Source organism: Hyla sarda, chromosome 4 (assembly GCF_029499605.1).
Source record: "Hyla sarda isolate aHylSar1 chromosome 4, aHylSar1.hap1, whole genome shotgun sequence".
Taxonomy (NCBI): Eukaryota; Metazoa; Chordata; class Amphibia; order Anura; family Hylidae; genus Hyla; species Hyla sarda.
The window spans coordinates 292,404,791-292,422,758 of record NC_079192.1 but is presented as its reverse complement, the minus strand read 5'-3'; the positions used below and the strand labels follow the sequence as shown (position 1 = coordinate 292,422,758).

At 43.1% G+C, this 17,968-nt stretch overlaps 1 protein-coding gene across 1 annotated transcript in view; it reads left to right on the top strand.

The window, feature by feature from the left end:
• The window catches only part of WASHC4 (WASH complex subunit 4), a 63,762-nt gene extending 46,499 nt beyond the window's left edge, over positions 1-17,263 (top strand). The window contains exons 16-33 of the mRNA XM_056574498.1: positions 728-835; positions 1,999-2,145; positions 2,234-2,313; positions 2,444-2,549; positions 6,155-6,271; positions 7,130-7,298; positions 8,074-8,228; positions 9,181-9,255; positions 10,073-10,177; positions 11,929-12,063; positions 12,189-12,297; positions 12,501-12,567; positions 13,046-13,132; positions 13,260-13,407; positions 14,324-14,420; positions 14,803-14,999; positions 15,749-15,848; positions 16,633-17,263. Coding sequence (XP_056430473.1) covers positions 728-835; positions 1,999-2,145; positions 2,234-2,313; positions 2,444-2,549; positions 6,155-6,271; positions 7,130-7,298; positions 8,074-8,228; positions 9,181-9,255; positions 10,073-10,177; positions 11,929-12,063; positions 12,189-12,297; positions 12,501-12,567; positions 13,046-13,132; positions 13,260-13,407; positions 14,324-14,420; positions 14,803-14,999; positions 15,749-15,848; positions 16,633-16,697 — 2,067 coding nt within the window. The 3' untranslated portion in view covers positions 16,698-17,263. The remainder of the gene's footprint in view (positions 1-727; positions 836-1,998; positions 2,146-2,233; positions 2,314-2,443; positions 2,550-6,154; positions 6,272-7,129; positions 7,299-8,073; positions 8,229-9,180; positions 9,256-10,072; positions 10,178-11,928; positions 12,064-12,188; positions 12,298-12,500; positions 12,568-13,045; positions 13,133-13,259; positions 13,408-14,323; positions 14,421-14,802; positions 15,000-15,748; positions 15,849-16,632) is intronic.
• The last annotated feature ends 705 nt before the right edge of the window (positions 17,264-17,968 follow it).

Genomic DNA, 17,968 nt, shown 5'->3' with positions numbered 1-17,968 from the left:
GTTCAGTGGTGAATGGGTTAATTTGTTAGCAGGTGGCAATAAACTGTGGGAGGGACCTTTTGATATTTTTGTATTTATTCGGTGAAGAATGGCACAAGACCTTGAAGAAGGGTAACCCTGGAACGTCATTGCTTTTCTGTTTGTTTTTATTGATTCTCCCCCTTTATGGATTTTTAAGAAGCTTAAATAAAATTGGGTGTTTTACGGAATATCCTGCTTGAAGTTCTGGGGATTTTTACCTTGTCCAAGGTTTCCTTAGCACCATCAAACAGTAAACATTGCATGTCCCCCCAATAAAAAAAATAAATCAATGGACTATATGATGTTCTTTGTTTCTGCTGTTTGTAATTTATGGGGATTATGAAAGGGGAACTCCATCCTAATAGGCCACTTCCACATCAGCATATTTGGCGTCTGTATTATATCCATATTTTGTGGACTCACAGAGCTAATGTTTTCCTGTAGTGCTAAACTAATCTGATCTACTGCATTTACTCACCGCTCTGTGCCCTACATAATGGACACTGGGTATTGGGGTCATTGGTCAAGTTATGAAATGGGCCAGTTATGATATTTCTGTGTTGAGTTTTTCTGAAATATAATTTTTATTATTTACTGACTTACATAGCTTCTTTGGTTGCACCCTTCTTAGCTTGTAGTATGATTCTCTTTATCATGCATTCTAGAATTATTCTTATCACTCTCGGCTGCACTGTCTTTATTCCAGGCTATAGAGCACACATTCCATAGAAGAAGTATGGTGGTCGCTGATTCTGTATCTCACATTGCTCAGCACCTTCAGTATCAAGCACTTACTGCCATCGCTGTTGCAAAGGTAAAAACTTCAAAACTCCTCTTTCCTAAGGCTGCTTTATATGTCCGCTCCTTGGCAGTCTTTTTCTGTGTAGTTACTTTGTAGCTTATAGTAGCCTGTATGTGCTGCAAAATAAATCTGCTGACAATGCACTAACTTTCTGGTGAGTCCAGGTCCCTGAGGCCTCACACTCAGGCCCATGATATGAAGGGTCACCAGAAGTGTTCCAACGCTGTTCTTAGCTCCCTTCAATGCCGAATACAGCTGAACACAAAGTTTACTGGCTGCCAACGGTGATTGGTTATACATTACCTTCGCTGCACCTTATTCCCACCCAGATAGTGGTGATTGACAGCTTGAGTGCAGGGAAAAACTCCATGCTTATACTGTCAATTAAAGGGGTACTCCGCCCCTAGACATCTTATCCCCTATCCAAAGGATAGGGAATAAGATGTCTGATCACAGGGGTCCCACTGCTGGGGACCCCCGCGAACTCTGCTGCATCACCCCAGACATCCGGTGCACGGAGCAAAGTTTGCTCTGTGCCAGATGACTGGCGATGCGAGACAGAGGGTCGTGACATCACAGTCACACCCTGCTTGTGTTGTCATGGCCATGCCCCCTCAGAGCAAGTATATGCATTGAGGGGGTGGCCATGACGTCACAAGTGGGCCGCGGCCGTGACAGCATAAGCCAACGGAGCTGAACCTGAACGCTTTAAACGAATACCAGATGCAGCAGGGAGATCGTGTGGGTCCCCAGTGGCGGGGCCCCCGCAATCAGCCATCTTATCCCCTAACTTTTGGATGAAGGATAAGATGTTTAGGGGCGGAGTACCCCTTTAAGCCTGATTTTAGGGTGGGGGGGGCATGGTAAGCTGACTATATCTGCTCGCCATAACTATACATTCAGTCACGACTGTTGTCAATTAAAGTTTAGCTTTCAGCTCTTTGGGGTATTGCAGAGGACTAAGTCATGTGATGACCACAAGTGCACTTTATATAACATTTTTAATGTACCTCTGACTCGGAGGCCAGATCTCCGGCAGTTAGTAAGAGGATTTACCTGTGGTTGGTATTGCATTCTTCAATTATTGTTGGGATCATTATTTTCTAGCAATAATACATATTTCTCACAATGCTCACTTGACATGTATCCGTATTTCTTGTGTTTTGTAAATGTAGAAGAGAGTTATATCTGACAAGAAATACAGCGAACAACGCCTGGATGTTCTATCGGCCCTGGTCTTAGCTGAGAACACCTTAAATGGTCCTAGTACAAGGCAGAGGAGACTTGTAGTGGCCCTGGCATTGAGCGTTGGCACACAGATGGTAAGAGTCCTGTGCTTCAATAGTACACGTAATCCTGGAATGAGCTTGTCTCTCATGATAAAGCTGTATTACTTGTTTTCTCTTATAGAAAACCTTTAAGGATGAGGAGCTTTTACCTCTGCAACTTGTGATGAAGAAGCTCGACCTCATAAGTGAACTGAGAGAAAGGTATTTGCCATTCTTTGTGTTTTCCGTAGCTGTGCTACCATAACAGGTTTGCATTACCAGTACAGGAGTGATGGATGCCGAGTCTATGAAATACAGCTGTCTGATGGTTGTTTATTTCTCTGTTTTATAGAGTCCGAGCCCAGTGTGACTGCTGTTTCCTTTATTGGCATAGAGCAGTGTTTCCAATTTATCTAGATGATGTGTACGAAAATGCAGTAGATGCATCCAGGTTACATGTGAGTACCTACTTACTATAGCTTTATTACAGTATACTGTCAGTAGAGCATGGCATAGACCAGTGGTCTTCAACCTCCAGACCTCCAGATGTTGCAAAACTACAGCTCCCAGCATGCCCGGACAGCCGTTGGCTGTCCGGGCATGCTGGGAGTTGTAGTTTTGCAACATCTGGAGGTCCGCAGGTTGAAGACCACTGGCATAGACAGTGAAGTATTATCACAGGTTTTTTTGTTATCCATAAATCTTTGTCATAAAAAGTGACTCAACACATCCTATGTCTTAAATGCATTTATCTTCATCACAAAGAGTCGACCATAGTTATCTCATAATACTAAAAAGGATTTCCTATGACATCCTCTACTATATCCCCTTGCCCCCAACCAAAATAAATAAATACATCTATATCTATATATATATATATATACAGCAACAGGAGAATACCGCTGCACACTGCTAGCACAAAGATATAGATGAAACATGAGTATATAGATGTTACATGAGTATATAGATAGAAAATGAAAAGCTATACAGCTGTAATGCAATAAATGAAGATATGAAACTATGAAATTATGAGGTACTTAGCTTGCAAATTTGGCGCCAAATAGCGTGGACCGTCCCACCACGGTAAGGTGACCTCATTCTGGGACGGACCCTACACTGTGAATATGCCTCTGTGTGAACAGTACAGCAGGCATGCAAGGTCTGAAACATCCAAGGCACCTTATATACACCTAATAGAGGTGGGTGGGGTGCAGGAGCCAACATGAAGGTAGCCACTCCCTCGTATGTGTAATACAACCAAAGAATAAGTTGGCCAGCACTATTAATTCCAAACTATTGTAAAAACCTGGCCTACAGGTGCAAGCCGCTGGGCTAAATATACAGCAACAGGAGAATACAACAGCACACTGCTAGCACAAAGATACAGATGAAACATGAGTATATAGATAAAACATGAGTATATAGATAGAACATGAAAAATATACAGCTGTAATGCAATAAATGAAGATATGAAACTATGAAATTATTTGGTTGTGTATATATATATACATACAGGTTCTTCTAAAAAAAATTAGCATATTGTGCTAAAGTTCATTATTTTCCATAATGTAATGATAAAAATTAAACTTTCATATATTTTAGATTCATTGCACACCAACTGAAATATTTCAGGTCTTTTATTGTCTTAATACTGATGATTTTGGCATACAGCTCATGAAAACCCAAAATTACTATCTCAAAAAATTTGCATATTTCATCCGACCAATAAAAGAAAAGTGTTTTTAATACAAAAAAAGTCAACCTTGAAATAATGATGTTCAGTTATGCATTCAATACTTGGTCAGGAATCCTTTTGCAGAAATGACTGCTTCAATGCGGCGTGGCATGGAGGCAATAAGCCTGTGGCACTGCTGAGGTGTTATGGAGGCCCAGGATGCTTCGATAGCGGCCTTAAGCTCATCCAGAGTGTTGGGTCTTGCGTCTCTAGACTTTCTCTTCACAATATCCCACAGATTCTCTATGGGGTTCGGGTCAGGAGAGTTGGCAGGCCAATTGAGCACAGTAATACCATGGTCAGTAAACCATTTACCAGTGGTTTTGGCACTGTGAGCAGGTGCCAGGTCGTGCTAAAAAATGAAATCATCTCCATAAAGCTTTTCAGCAGATGGAAGCATGAAGTGCTCCATAATCTCCTGATAGCAGCTGCATTGACCCTGCCCTTAATAAAACACAGTGGACCAACACCAGCAGCTGACATGGCATGTTCACAAGTGGCAGCTGACATGTTTCTGGTTCACAAGTGGCAGCTGACATGTTTCTGGTTCACAAGTGGCAGCTGACATGTTTCTGGTTCAAAAGTGGCTTGACCTGGGGAATGCGGCCCCTGTAGCCCATTTCCTGCACACGCCTGTGCACGGTGGCTCTGGATGTTTCTACTCTAGACTCAGTCCACTGCTTCTGCAGGTCCCCCAAGGTCTGGAATCGGTCCTTCTCCACAATCTTCCTCAGGGTCCGGTCACCTCTTCTCGTTGTGGAGCGTTTTCTGCCACATTTTTTCCTTCCCACAGACTTCCCACTGAGGTGCCTTGATACAGCACTCTGGGAACAGCCTATTTGTTCAGAAATGTCTTTCTGTGTCTTGAGGGTGTCAATGATGGCCTTCTGGACAGCAGTCAGGTCGGCAGTCTTACCCATGATTGCGGTTTTGAGTAATGAACCAGGTTGGGAGTTTTTAAAAGCCTCAGGAATCTTTTTCAGTTGTTTAAAGTTAATTACCGTATTTATCGGGGTATACCACGCACCGGCCTATAACACGCACCCTCATTTTACCACGGATATTTGGGTAAAAAAAGTTTTTTACCCAAATATCCATGAAAAAATGAGGGTGCGTGTGTGCGCGTGTATACCCCGATATACCCCCAGGAAAGGCAGGGGGAGAGAGGCCGTCGCTGCCCGCTTCTCTCCCCCTGCCTTTCCTGGGGTCTAGAGCGCTGCTGTCGGCCCTTCTCACCCCCTGGTTATCGGCGCCGCTGCCCGTTCTGTCCCCCTGACTATCGGTGCCGGCGCCGATAGCCAGGGAGAGAGAAGCGGCGCCGACAGCCAGGGGGAGAGAAGGGGCAGCGGCACCCATTGCCGGCGCCGCTGCCCCGTTGCCTCCCCCCATCCCCGGTGGCATAATTACCTGAGTCCGGTCCGCGCTGCTCCAGGCCTCCGTCGTGCGTCCCCGGCGTCATTGCTATGCACGGCGCGGCGCATGACGTCAGAGCGCCGCGCCGTTCAGCGCATAGCAATGACGCCGGGGACGCACGACGGAGGCCTGGAGCAGCGGAGCAGCGTGGACCGGACTCAGGTAATTATGCCACCGGGGATGGGGGGAGGCAACGGGGCAGCGGCGCCGGCAATGGGTGCCGCTGCCCCTTCTCTCCCCCTGGCTGTCGGCGCCGCTTCTCTCTCCCTGGCTATCGGCGCCGGCACCAATAGTCAGGGGGACAGAACGGGCAGCGGCGCCGATAACCAGGGGGTGAAAAGGGCCGACAGCAGCGCTCTAGACCCCAGGAAAGGCAGGGGGAGAGAAGCGGGCAGCGACGGCCTCTCTCCCCCTGCCTTTCCTGGGGGTGTATCGGCGTATAACACGCACACAGACTTTAGGCTAAAAATTTTAGCCTAAAAAGTGCGTGTTATACGCCGATAAATACGGTAGTTGATTGAGATGATTAGGTTAATAGTTCGTTTAGAGAACCTTTTCATGATATGCTAATTTTTTGAGATAGGAATTTTGGGTTTTCATGAGCTGTATGCCAAAATCATCAGCATTAAAACAATAAAAGACCTGAAATATTTCAGTTGGTGTGCAATGAATCTAAAATATATGAAAGTTTAATCTTTATCATTACATTATGGAAAATAGTGAACTTTAGCACAATATGCTAATTTTTTGAGAAGAACCTGTGTGTGTGTGTGTGTGTGTGTGTGTGTATGTATATATGTGTATATATATATATAAACAATTATTCCCCAGTGTGTCTGAAAAACTGTAGACTGGAGCAAGTATGTGATGCCTTGTTCCAATAACGTATTTACACTCTCTTCATCTTTCGTTCAGTATATGTTCAGTGCATTATGGAGCTGTGTTCCGGCAATGATGCATGCTAGACACTTGGAGTCTTATGACATATTACTGAAGTGCTATGACAAGGAAATTATGGAGGTTTTGACAGAGGTATGTATGTACAGCTCACATAGTGAAATTTGGTTGTTGTTTGTTTTTTTAGGGGCAACACTGTTATTTTTGTCGGACAATTTAAGATGAATTGATATTTTCTATTCTAGTTTGGTTATCCCAGTGTGAAATGTTATGGAGAATGCTTTCAGGGGTTTTCTGGCTTCATAAAAAATTTGTAAGGACAGGTAGTGGTAAAATAATAAAAGAGCTTACAACGCGCTCCAGGGACTGATTTTAACGGGGTGCGGCGTGCAAGATCACGGGGGTCCCCAGCGGCGGAACCCTCGCGATCAGGCATCTTATCCCCTATCCTTTGGATAAGCGCCGGAGTACACCTTTAAGTTTCTCACAGTGGCTGCATATGTGTTTATTACATATTGCACGTTGTATGTAGACATGAAGGCACAGATAGGGTATGTGGTCTTGTTATTATGGCATGATTCTTTAAAGTAAGACTGTCATCTCTGTACAGGGTAATGAGATGAAGACACCATCAGTAAGGGCATTAGTAGAAGCAACATAAGGTACTTTTACTTACTTTGCCCGAGGTTTGTAAACTTATATTCAGGCTGTTGAAGGGGCCAGTCGACTCTTCCAGTGGCACGCCTCCTTTCCACATGATTTACATACAGGGCTCCAACAAGTTGGCCGCCCCTTCCGATTGTTTACCTGAATCCCCAGACAGCCTAAATGTAAGTTCACAAACAATGGCAAAGTAAGTAAAAGTGCCTGCACCCTCTATACCTCGTATGGCGGCAACAGTTGCACTTTAAGTTGCGTTTCCAAAATTGTTAAGGGTTTTGCTAGATGTGAAAAATTCCCCTTTTTATTGATTTCTTCTTTTACATTTTTTAGCATTTGTTAGACAAGCTATGTAAAGAAATAGAGAAGGACCTCCGTCTGTCCGTTCACACTCACCTTCAGTTGGATGAAAGAAATCCATTTAAAACTGGTATGAAGGACTTGGCCCATTTCTTCTCTCTGACACCCATCCGTTTCTTTGACCGATGTATTGACATCAAAGGTAATGTCTTGTTAACCCAATGTATTAAACACTAGTGATATCATGATACGTTTTAACTTTGCTGAAAAGATTAGTTGTGCACTTACATATAGTTGGCTTTTGTTCATAAATTCCCCTTTAAGGTAGGGTCACTCGTAACGGATCCGCAGCGTATTTCACGCAGCAGATCCACCAGGGACCCGACCCATTTTATGCCTCCAGCTGTTGCCACCCCCCCTTCCCCTGCCCTGCTAGCAGCGACAATCTGCCGCTACGAGCAGCCACACAGGGGGCCTTTGAGTCACTTAGTCCACTCTGCCATTGGGGAGCAGCTGTGATGTTTGAGTAAACAGCACATGCGCAGTGCACTCAGACATTGCGGCTGCTCCGTGATGTCAGATTGGACTCACAGGCCCCCTGTGTGGCTGCTCGTAGCGGCGGATTGTCGCTGCGAGCAGGCCAGGGGTGGGGGAGGGGGGGTGGCAACAGCTGGAGGCACAAAATGGGTCTGGTCCCTGGCAGATCTGCAGCGTATTTCTGTTACGTGTGACCCTACCCTTATAGTAACCACTTATATACCTTCAGGCAATGAACAGAAATGTACAGTTGACAAAGACCTTTGTAAAAATTTAAAGGATCGATCTGTTTGGTTGCTATGGGCAACTGGTGAACTTTTCCTCTTCACAGGTTTTGATAAATCTCCCCCCCCCCCCCCCCCCCCCCCCACTGTATCTTTGCACCGTGCCAGTTACATGCAGCATTGCAGAATAACAGAAGTTTGTCCCTTATTTTCCAGCCTTCGTGACACATTATCTAGATAAAACTTTCTATAATTTGACAACAGTAGCACTTCATGACTGGGCCACATATAGTGAGATGCGCAATTTGGCCACCCAGCGCTACGGTTTAACTATGACTGAACCTCATTTACCAAGCCAGACATTGGAACAGGTAAGTGTGTGTTGATAATTGTGAGCCTCATGACGTCATAGAAGACCATAATATAAGTAGCTTGTATAATAGACATAGTTAAGAAAATGAAATATTTACCCCTGTTCTTTTTAAGAACGGAGTAGATCTCAGAATGGAGTCAGCCCCAGCATGCATCACTGCACAGTGAAGAGCCAAAATTTTACACCGGGCGATTATCGGCTGAATGGGCTGATCATTGTTATTTGGATGCACTTCTCCCAGTGTAAATGGGATGTGCAGTTGACAAATATGGAAGTGAAGGACCCCACAAATTATTAGCTAATGCGGCCCTGTGCTGACAAAAATGTAGTCATATGAAAGCTACTGTTATCAAGTGCACTCTGCCAGTCTAAGGGTATGTTCACACTACGGATTGTGAACGGAATTTCCGCTTGCAGAATTCTGCGAGCAGAGATTCCATTCTGACGGCCGCCTCCAAAATGCGCTGTTACCATTGACAGCTATGCAGTGTTCACGGACTTCCACGCAAAGAATAAACATGTTCTTTCTTTGCGCGGAGCAATTTCAGCGGCGGAATTGTCCACCGCTGAAATTCCGCAGTGTGAACGGGTCTCGCGGAAACCCATTTACACTGATGTTTATGTTCTCAGCACGTAATTCCGGGAATTACGTCGTGTGAACATCCCCTTAGAGGAGACTTCCTGCATTAGAGCTGGGAACAGACTGTGTCGGGGAGCCTTTCTTGTAAGGCAGCAGACCGGTCATCACTGGGACTTTCTACAGTTATGTGGACACAGGCTTAGACTTAGCTTAAGGGCAGGTAGTGTTACCTGAGCACCAGATAACATTGTTAGACAAAATCTTATGTTCTTATATGTCCCGATTCCTATGTTAATCTGAGAAGTGATAGGTACTCTTTAGCTGTCCAAAATTGCTATCTCTGGATATTGACCTGTTTCTTTAATTGTAGGGTTTGGATGTTTTGGAGATCATGAGGAACATTCATGTGTTTGTATCACGCTACCTGTACAACCTCAATAACCAGGTATGAGGGATTCCTGGGTGTTATTTTTATTTTTTTTTACATTTTTATTTACTTAATAGACATAACTATTTATAATTGCATAACTATTCTGGTATCTGAAAATGTTATTCAAATAATTTATTCACTCCAAGATATATAACTTACTGATATTACTAATTGTTATTACTAATTATTGTACTGGCTTCTGCATGATTTACCCCTGACAAAAGGTTGTGTAGTCCTTTCATTTTTAGTGGCGTATTGTCTCCAGCTCCCTTGCTCCTTCCTCTCTCCCAAGGCAATGCCTCATCCTCTGCTGTCTCAGGAAGTGTGGCTGGATCTTAAATCTGAGCTCTAGCACACCTCCTCTGTCACCACCTCTGATCAGTCCCTACATCACCATCTCCCTGTCAAATACACGTATACATATAGATCTTTTGGGACATTTAGGGGAGAATGAGGTGTATTTATGCAATGGTACCTTGTGCTGAATAATGCCACAGGCAAAGGAGCAGACAGGGAATGAGCATGACGGGTTCTGTTCTGCAGACTGTTGGATTCTGATTTAAGAACTATCCCAATACTACTCTGCTAAGCTGTAAGTCATTTGTTTGACAATAAATGTCTCAACTACTATTATTAGTATCTGCCATCATTTTGGGTTCTGCTGTGGGCTGTAATACAGAAGCAATAAAGTAAGGGTTATTTTGTGGAATTTAAGATTTTAAATAGACTTATTCTTCTTATAAATTGTAAAATGTTCATTAGTGAATGTACACATATAGAACTTTACATGATAATTAAGACTTCTCTTCTTCTTGTACCATTTTCTTTGCAGATCTTTGTAGAGCGGACCAGTAACAATAAACACCTGAACACTATAAATATCCGGCACATTGCTAACTCTATTCGAACACATGGCACTGGGATCATGAGTACGACGGTAAGAATTTTTATAGTCCGCTTTAGCATTATTATGTATTATGGTGGCAAACTTTAGCTCTTTGACATAGCTTCAAAATACCATTATGTACCCTGAGGTGATGGAAATCTACTCTAGATTACATGATATTTTCTGTGATATTTAATTGTATTGTGCACTGAGAAAAGCAGGTCAGATTAATAAGGGCCAGAAAAGAATCTGCCAGAGAAGTCCCGTTTGTTTGCTGCAGGATTCAGGCAGTCTCGGCCGATATGTACAATCACCCCTGTTCGGTGAACTGCTAAGGGACTTCCATACATTGCCCTAATTTAAAATCTCCTGCTGCTTGCACCTGAATACCAATCTCAGCCGCTGACCCTCTGCAGGGCCTCTCAGATGTATGCCAATAGCCATCCTCCCTGAGGCTGCCAGCGAATGATGATGGTGGTGGTAATGCATGCTGAGGACAGCTCTCGGCATGGATCTGAAGTGACCTGCAGAGGTTCAGCGGCTCTTATTGGCATGGGGCAGCAGGAGAATTTAGCCAAGATGGTAGCCACCGTAGTGGTTCACCAGACAGGTGTTATTGTAGATGCTGGCTCAGATTGCCTGGAAGACTGCAGCAATCACCCCCATTTGCTGGTTATCTCTGGGAGCTGCTCGACATCATTCAGGATTTAAATCTCCAACACCCGGCATTCCTGCCGACAAGCTGTTTGCCAGGGCCGCGGTGCCTGCATACACCGTAAATAGAGCAGAAAGCAGTCAGCTCTGTATATTTTGCAGTGGAAACAGGTATCAAGTTTTGATCAGTGGGGGTCTCTGTGCTGGGACGAGTGAATCCTAGGTAAGGTGCGGGGCAGCACGCTTCATTCCCTGGCTCGGTGGCGGTGGTCAATGCAGGAGACGGGCTTATTATAGGCTATGGAGTCCGTCACTTGCAACGACTCTTAGCCAGGGAGAAAAGCATGCTTCCTCACACTTAACTCAGCTGTATCTAGCGATCGTAAAAGGGGGGGGGGGGGGGGGGGGCGGGGGCGTTGGTGTCTCAGCATCAAAATGTTTAACATGTCTGTATGACATGTCAATACTTTTTGTATAATGACCGTAACACTTTAGGGCGCCTAAGTTATTCATCATCTACATTTACTTGAGACCTAAATTCAAAATTTACATTGAACTGACATTTTTTTTTTTTTTTTAATTTAAATGTAATTGTTGGGTTAAGACAATGTGGACCGCTTGGCTTTAAAAATTTATTCCAACATACTGATAAATGGAAAGGACAGAGTGTGCTATTGAGTGCCACAGTCTATAAGATTATATACTCAATGGGGGAGATTTATCAAAACCTGTCCAGAGAAAAAGTTGCCCATAGCAACCAATCAGCTCGCTTCTTTCATTTTTAACAAGGCCTCTGCAAAATGAAAGAAGTGATCTGATTGGTTGCTATGGGTAACTCAGCAACTTTTCCTCTGGACAGGTTTTGATAAATCTCCCCCAATGTTTTTACTTTGGCTGCAGCTCAATAGTTGCAATTAGTTATCACTGCCAAATGCCACATTGTAGCCCTGACCATAAAGAAGCATTTTATGTAAAATGTATACACTGTACATACCTAGTGTATGAATTGTGGGTGCAATAAGTGAACCCTGAACAGAGCATCCGTATGTCATGCATTGTCCTTTAGGGCTCTGCACTAGATGTATCTGTGTCTTAGTTTTGCCCAGTATGTTTCTTTTGAAGTCATCAGCTTTTTTGGCTCCTTTCAGGTAAATTTTACATACCAGTTTCTACGGAAGAAGTTTTATATATTTAGCCAGTTTATGTACGATGAGCACATCAAGTCCAGATTGATCAAAGATATTCGCTATTTCAGAGAAGTTAAGGACCAAAATGATCAGAAGGTAGGAGGTCCTGCAGTAGGACATCTGTTCCTGCTATTCTATGAAGAGAGATTCTATTGTCCAGCTTATGTTGATTATTTGCAGCTAGTTTTCCTGAGTTCTTTTTGTGATCTGCTTTCTAACAGTATCCTTTCGAGAGGGCAGAAAAGTTTAACCGTGGGATCCGAAAGCTTGGCCTCACTCCGGATGGACAAAGCTACCTGGACCAGTTTAGGCAACTTATTAGCCAGATCGGTGAGCTAGAATGTTTAACAACAAACTGAAATACAACTCAGTGGAATAGTATATGTTTATTTCTGCTGTTTGGATCATTTTTATTATCAAACAAAAAATGTTGAGTATTGTTGATTTCTAGCTCCTGGATAGTGGCAGCAGTGCTTTCTTGTCTTGCTTTTTCCTTGGCTGCTTGATGCTGATCAATACTATTTTGTTTTCAGGGAATGCAATGGGCTATGTCAGGATGATACGGTCAGGTGGCCTTCACTGCTGTAGTAATGCCATCAGGTATATATACTAATGTTCAGTTCCTGGAAATGTAGCATTTAGTAAGATTACTTTCTAGTCAGTAGGCAGGTGTAATGCACATAAATCTGTACAGAACATGAAAGGTTCCACTGTATGTAGACCATTTGCAACCTCCAATGCAACTTTGCAAATGGTCTCAAACACTATATATAATTTATTATTATTTTTTTTTTTTACTTTGTTCTGCTCTGCACTCCTCCTTTACCCATACTGCAGAACACTGTGGCCTTAGTATGTGCATTGGCATTACTTGTTCCATAAGTACATGCTTGTGTAATGTACTTTTGTGTGTGTGTGAGGCCAGACTTTCCGTGCCGGATTCTGCTGCAGCAGAGTCCCGTTGAATTCTACTGTGTTGTACACATGCAGGAATTTTATGCAGGCGTTGGCAGTTTGTGTTGTGTGAACATAGCCTATGTGATCTTTATTATTTTGTTTTTCTTTTTTTTTTCCTTAGATTTGTACCAGATTTAGAAGACATAGTCAATTTTGAAGAACTGGTAAAAGAGGAGGGTTTGTCAGAAGAAACTCTGAAGGCTGCAAGGTGCGTTTTTCCTATGACCACTTTCAGTAAAATAACTTCAAATCACACTATGTGAATACGTTTTGTTATATTAGTATTATTGAGCTAAAAGCTGAAATGTATTTAATACTTAATGTTCCTTTTATAGGCAGCTCGATTTTGTGCTTGGTGACCTAACCAGAAATTCAGCAGAAGGAACAGAATACTTCAAAATGTTGGTGGATGTGTTTTCTCCTGAATTCCGTAGTGCAAAGAATATTCACCTCCGAAACTTCTACATAATCGTCCCCCCTTTGGTATGTTACAGCTCTTACTCTACTTTTTCTGTACAGCTGCATGGAAGTTGTTGCCGTTGTGCACAGTTATTTACTTTTCTACCATTTACTGAAAAGTAACAAATTTTCTTTTTTTTATTTCTTTTTTCTAGTACAATTTTTGGTGGGCCTACACGGCATATACTGTACTAGCAATTCCTAATATTCTTCTATGATAAAAAAAAATTCCCTGCTTGAAAAATCTAAAAATAGAACAGTAAGGTCGTAGGGAAAAATTATCCACAGCAGCGGGCAAGAGCTCTGCAATTTGCTATTGCTGTCTGTCTTTGGATCACACCTACTGTTAAAAGGGGTTCTGCCCGCTTAACACTCCCTACTCCATCATGAAGTGTAAAATCAGCAACTTGAGACTCCCTTCTGTTAAGCTGCATTCACACTTTGTTTTTACATTACGGGTGCCGGATCCAGCTGGGGGAGGGTCAAACCGGGCTCTCCTGTACCCCAGCCGGACCAGCGCTGAAATCCATTTACTTTAAAGAGCCGACCGGAGTCAAACGGTGACTCCGATCGGCTCATTATTGACCTGTATGCGGTTTCCTGACTGTCCGGTGACAAAACCAGATACGGGTCAAAAATGAGTTGACTAGAGTCACCGTTTGACTCCGGTTGGCTCATTAAAGTAAATGGATTTCAGCGCTGGTGCGGCTGGGGTACGGGAGAGCACGGTTTGACCCTCCCCCAGCCGGATCCGGCACCCATAATGTAAAAACGAAGTGTGAATGCAGCCTTAGTCAAAGTGGAGAGCATTTTAACAGAGTGGCTTCTGCTTTGTTGGATCTAGCTGGACTACATTTCTGTACAGAAGTATTTTAGAGTCTAGAAAGGACTTTGGAGGTTTGCACAGTTTCTTACTAGATTTTCCCTTTTATTATCCTAGGCACTAAACTTTGTTGAGCATTCTATCAACTGCAAAGAGAAGTTGAACAAGAAAAATAAAGTTGGTGCTGCTTTTACTGATGATGGGTTTGCAATGGGTTAGTTACTTTTGCCTAATTTTTCTGATAAAACTGCTTAGAATGTTTACACTGACCCTTGTTGCTGTTTTGGTTCCACTTTCTTCTAACCTAGTGCTCTTTATCCGGGAAAAATTCCTATTATTTTCGAGCAATACTTATTTTTAATATAGCATAAAGCTGTCAGAGAGGAGAAAATCATAGCTTGGGATTCCTGTCCATAAATCAGAAGTTAGAACCATTCTCTGATCCGCTGCGGGGGGATTTTGTAACCTACATGGCTGCTTTGAATTATTTAAGCTGAACCAGTAGTGATCAGCGTCTCTTCTTAAGAAAACCTCTTTAACGTCAGCCGATTCTTAGCATTTTCAAAAGTTTTTCCTTTCTATCTTGTTGCTTACAGGTGTTGCATATATCCTCAAGCTGTTGGACCAGTACCAAGAATTTGACTCACTGCATTGGTTTCAGTCTGTAAGAGAAAAGTACATGAAGGAGAAAAGAGCAGTCTCCAAGCAGCAGAATGTGCAGTCTAACAATCAGGATGAGAAGCTGCTTCAGACAATGAACCTTACACAGAAGAGATTGGACATCTATCTGCAGGTGAAGAAGCTTTTTATTTTGGCTTTCATAGTTTTCCAAAACTAAGGGAAGAAATTGCTTGTTCAGCATAATGGATTTTCTGGTAACAATAAGGTTTTTATCTCCCTTAATGATCTTGCATGTCATTGCCAGGCTGACAGTCTGTTAGTGGCATTACCTGACTCCCATGGCCCAATCTTGCTTGAACCTCAAGCTTATAACATTGGTCTTCTGTTTCTGTTTATGATTAAATCTGAAGAACAATGCATACAAGGAGCTATACCGGCTCCTGTATGTAATGTATGGCTGTTATACAGGCTCAGTGAGGCGCTGTATGTCCTCTCTAGAAGCAGTACAAAGTCTGGCAAAGCATGTTTTTCAGTCTGGATTAGCAATCCGCCACATCGGGGGCATGCGAGTCGCTGAGTGCACTCCGACATCACAGTGTAGCTGCAATGTCTGAGTACACGGCGCATGGGCATACTCTGCTGCTCCACAATGTCTGAGTGCTCTCAGCGACCCGCAAGCCCCCATTGTGGCTGCTCGGAGTGGCGGATTGCTGCTGCGAGCAGGCCAGGGGGCTGGTGGGTGGTTTCTGCAACAGCTGGATGCACAATATGCATTTGACCCTACCCTATGACTGTACAAAGCTGTCCCATAAAACAGCCATGTGTAGGAGCCCGTACATGCTGCTTGTTTGATCTGTTACTTTCTCATTGCTGTACTTGTACTATTAATTACACTTTATTTTATCTTTACTTGCTGTCTAGGAATTTGAATTCCTTTACTTTTCACTGAGCAGTGCAAGAATCTTCTTTAGAGCAGACAAAACTGCAGCAGAAGAAAATTTGGAGAAGAAGGAAAAGGAAGGTCTGTATAACACAGGAACGTATGTAAGTGTTAGGGCCCGTCCACACTGCTGAAGCTGCGCCCGGACATATTTTTTGGTAGAAGGACCACGCGGACGTGTGTCATTTACATAGATGGTAATGCAGTCCATCAGAATTCTGACAAAAGAATGGACATGTTTATTCTTTTGATGTACGTCTGTTCCACCAGTGGAATTCCGCAGTGTGCACACAGCAGCAGAACCCGACTGAAAATAATGGGACTCTGCAGCAAGAGAGAATTCCCCAGCTGGATTTCAGCAGTGTGGACGGGCCCTAGAAGCCTAATCCGATTTTGCTACAGTAAATAACAAAGCTTGTTCCCCTCTGACCTTCCCTCCACATTAAAATAAACACCCACAAGCTTGGGTCTGTATAGAATTCATTCTACATGGACCAAGTACATGTCAGCCGGAAACACTGCACACCCCCTTCCCTGCAAGTGCACAGGATAGACAGATTAAGACACAACTAACAGACTTATTTATGGTCCGGATGGCGCTCACATTTGATCTCTAATGGTATCCAGTGTTTACAAGACTGGTACATTGGTTTCTAGAGATTATGTAATTAGGGGGACTGATTTAATGACTAACTGGTGGTCACCTGGGTTGTTTGATAGCTCACATTCTGTATTTACACACCCTATATATCTCCTGATGGGGTTTTGCTAAATGATAGACTGGAATGTGGTGGTGTGGGATATCGTACTCATATGCTTATTGTTTAATTACTAACATTCATTTTTATTTATTTTTTTTGTTAAGAAACTTCTAAAGCAAACAACGACAGTCTTTCAGTCAATTCTGCTTCAGACTCAGTCATGAAATGAAGTACTTGCAAGAAATTGTACTGTCCAGAAAATGTCTCATCTGTCAGCGTGAAGAGCTGTTTGCCCACAACGGTAAATTGAAGAGACTGAACACGGACAATGGGAATCGCCCAAAACAGCAGTCATGCCAGATGCCAAATATTTTTAGAGCCATGGCAGCAGATGCATAGAAAATGAGCACACCTGGATATCTCACATGGTGACCGCTACTGATGAGGAACTGAAAGCCATTAGATGTAAAGAACATGAGATTTTCTATACTTTGTGCAGTTTAACATAATGGATAACAGATCTAACAGAGCAGCCTCTCCAGATCCAGCACTTTTAGCAAGCCCCCAGGGTTTCACTACAGAAGGACCTAAAATAAACATTACTGTGAAGAAATTGGTAATAACTTCTTAATGTATATGAAGAAGCTTTCAAGTTTATATGAGCAGGATGCAAAGGTGTATATGTGTAAATGCACACTTTTTGTACATCAAATGTGTATTGTAAATGTCATATCTTCAGATGTAAAAATGTATAAAATATATATACACAGCTGCTACCTGTCAGTTGTCTTCACTCCTCCATTTCATTTAACTTGATCACAATTTAGTTCCTCTGGGAAGGGGAGTCTCGCAGAGGTTCTTGCCACACAATAAAAAGGGGGTATGGAATTGCTCCAAGGGCCCCACAGCAAACACTTGGTCTACCCTTAAAAGGAAACTATATAAACTAAAGTGAAATGTTACATTGAGACAATAATGCAAAAAGTACAGTGAAAATGGTCTTTTTAGGTGTGAAGTAGAGATGAGCGAACTTACAGTAATTCGAGTCGTCACGAACTTCTCGGCTCGGCAGTTGATGACTTTAGTCTGCATAAATGAGTTCAGCTTTCAGGTGCTCTGGTGGGCTGGAGACTCTTTCCTAGGACTGTATCCACCTTTTCCAGCCCACTGGAGCACCTGAAAGCTGAACTCATTTATGTAGGCTGAAGTCAGCAACTGCCGAGCCGAGAAGTTTGTGACGTATCGAATCACTGTAACTTCACTCATCTCTAGTGTGAAGGTGGTCTTAAAGAAATATGCAGCTCAAGTTATCCTTGCAGACACCCTTAGTTCACATTATAGGCATAACTTATGTACCAATGCTGGCAAAGCCATGAGTAAAGAAGAAATAATGCCTTTTATCCATGCAGCTGACGTGTCAGAGGTGTGTGGCCTCTGACCTGCTTAAGAGCTGCAACACTGCTTGTGCCCTTGCTTTACCTCCTCTCTCTGCCCTGTATA